The 2,195-nt window shown below is 31.4% G+C and overlaps 1 protein-coding gene across 1 annotated transcript; it reads right to left on the reverse strand.

Annotated features, from left to right (window-relative positions):
• Positions 1-253: 253 nt before the first annotated feature.
• LOC101425580 (olfactory receptor 4P4-like) lies at positions 254-1,189 on the reverse strand. Its single transcript, XM_004483944.2, has one exon. The coding sequence runs from the start codon at positions 1,187-1,189 to the stop codon at positions 254-256; it is 936 nt and encodes a 311-aa protein (XP_004484001.2).
• Positions 1,190-2,195: the final 1,006 nt, after the last annotated feature.

A 2,195-nucleotide genomic window follows, 5' to 3' on the forward strand; every position in this document is an offset into this window, starting at 1 on the left:
TTTATTTTTCTATTTATTAATATCCAATGCTCAATATTGCTTTGGCCGAGATGATTTTTGCATGAAATCCTATGAATTCTATCTCAATACTCCATAAAATTAATTACATTTCTAAATCATTGTCATATGGTAAAGTCAGTGTTTGATTAGTAGCTACTTTAAAACTGTTCATCCTATTACTTTCCTCCATAGCATTCATGATAGCAATGGGATAACTAATCTGTGAGGTAATTTCTAGTTTTTTTGATTCCAATTAATTGTGTGCTTCCTTCAAAAATAATGTTTGACACCATAATTTTCTCATGGCGTTTTTCATCTCTGTATTTCTCAGAGTATAGATTAGGGGATTGAACATAGGTGCAATGATGGTGTAAAATAGTGCAAATATTTTATCCTCAGGGAAAGTGGTAGGTGGCCTAAGGTAAGCAAAGAAAGAAGACCCAAAAAACAAGACAACCACAGTAATATGAGACCCACAGGTAGAGAGGGCTTTGCGTCTTCCTTCAGCTGAGTGATTTCTTAAAGTGAATAATATAATAATATAAGAAGTAAATAAGACAACAAAGGTTACTACAGCGATTATACCTGAATTTGCAACCACTAGAACACTAGTTATGTAGGTATCAGTACAGGCAACTTTCAGCAGTGGGAATATATCACAGAAATAGTGATCAATTTCATTTGGACCACAAAAGGGCAACTGGATTGCCAGATAAAACTGAGGAAAAGAATGGACAGCCCCCCCAACCCAAGCAGCTAAGACTAGAAGATTGCATTTTGCCCTGTTCATGATAATCATGTAGTGCAGAGGTTTGCAGATGGCAACATAGCGATCGAAGGCCATGGCAGCAATAATGAAGACCTCAATACCTCCAAAGAAGTGCATGGTAAAGACCTGCAACATACAATTTCCATAGGAGATGGGTTTTGTCCCCACTAACAAATCACCAATCAGTTTGGGTGTAACAATAGAAGTGTAGCAGATGTCCATAGAGGATAAATTGCTGAGGAAATAGTACATTGGTTGGTGATAAAGGGGGCTGCATTGAATGGAGACAAGGATTACAAGGTTTCCAACCAAGATGGAAACATAACAAAATAAAAAGAGCACAAAGCAAAATATTTGTATATTTTGGTCAGAGGAAAGTCCCAAAAGAATGAATTCAGAGATGTTTCTGTGCCTTTCCATATACGCCATTTTGTTTTGTACTATGCACAATGAGTGTCTGAAATTGAAAAAACAATGAATTTAAATAAAAAATATTAATATAACCTTAATAATATAAAATTTACCAAATAATGTATTGACATGCTTAAAATATTAATTTTATTATTTTTTCATGAAATTAGCTACTTTTTCTTTTTTATTATATCTGTTATTTTGCAAGTCTGTAGTGTAATAATTTACTAATAAGAATAATTACTTATTTTTAAAATTTTACCAGTCATGATTAAATAATATCTGAATATTTAGTTTGATCATAAAGCAAACATTTATTTCTATTAATTATGTTATGGAGATAACAAAGTCTTAATTTACTTCCTTAAAATAAAACTTTTTTTGCCTTATACTTTGTGTCAAATTTCCTTCTTTCATCATAAATAGACAATCTCCCTTCATTTTATGCAACTATTGCCTCAGAAATGCAAATGTTTGAAGCATGTCAGTTTGAATTGTTAAACTTGAATTTGAAAGAACTTACTGATTTTTGGCTTATGAGCAAACATTGCTGACTGGACATGTTCAACATGTCATTTCATTTTTTTTGAATAACAAAAAATGGTTGAAAATATATAGAAAAATTTAAAAGAATGTCATTTAATGAGTAAAATTGTGAAAAATAAAATTCATGCATTCCACCTATTTATATTTCATGTTAGGATAAATTTTAAAAGCGTGCTGTCATTTATACCTTGTGATCACAGTTGGTAAAGATATATATAAAAATGCTTTAATCAAGCAGGTATGTTTGAACTGTCTATTTTATAGCTTTTGCTAGAAATTTTATATACACTCTAGGCAACAAAAACAAGAGGTAATAAAAGAGATAACACAATGATACTGTAAGACACCTTTTGGTATCTTTGAACTCAGCAGCTATCTGACCATTAATGAATGGATGAAATATTCTTCTTTGTACAATCATGAGACATTATTTACACTCAGAAAAGAGAATGTACAATAGGGAGAATGT

This window comes from Dasypus novemcinctus, chromosome 10, assembly GCF_030445035.2.
Source record: "Dasypus novemcinctus isolate mDasNov1 chromosome 10, mDasNov1.1.hap2, whole genome shotgun sequence".
Classification (NCBI taxonomy): Eukaryota; Metazoa; Chordata; class Mammalia; order Cingulata; family Dasypodidae; genus Dasypus; species Dasypus novemcinctus.

What these genes read in the sequence shown, in the direction of transcription:
- LOC101425580 (XM_004483944.2), bottom strand. Translation starts at nt 1,189, where the DNA reads ATGGAAAGGCACAGAAACATCTCTGAATTCATTCTTTTGGGACTTTCC.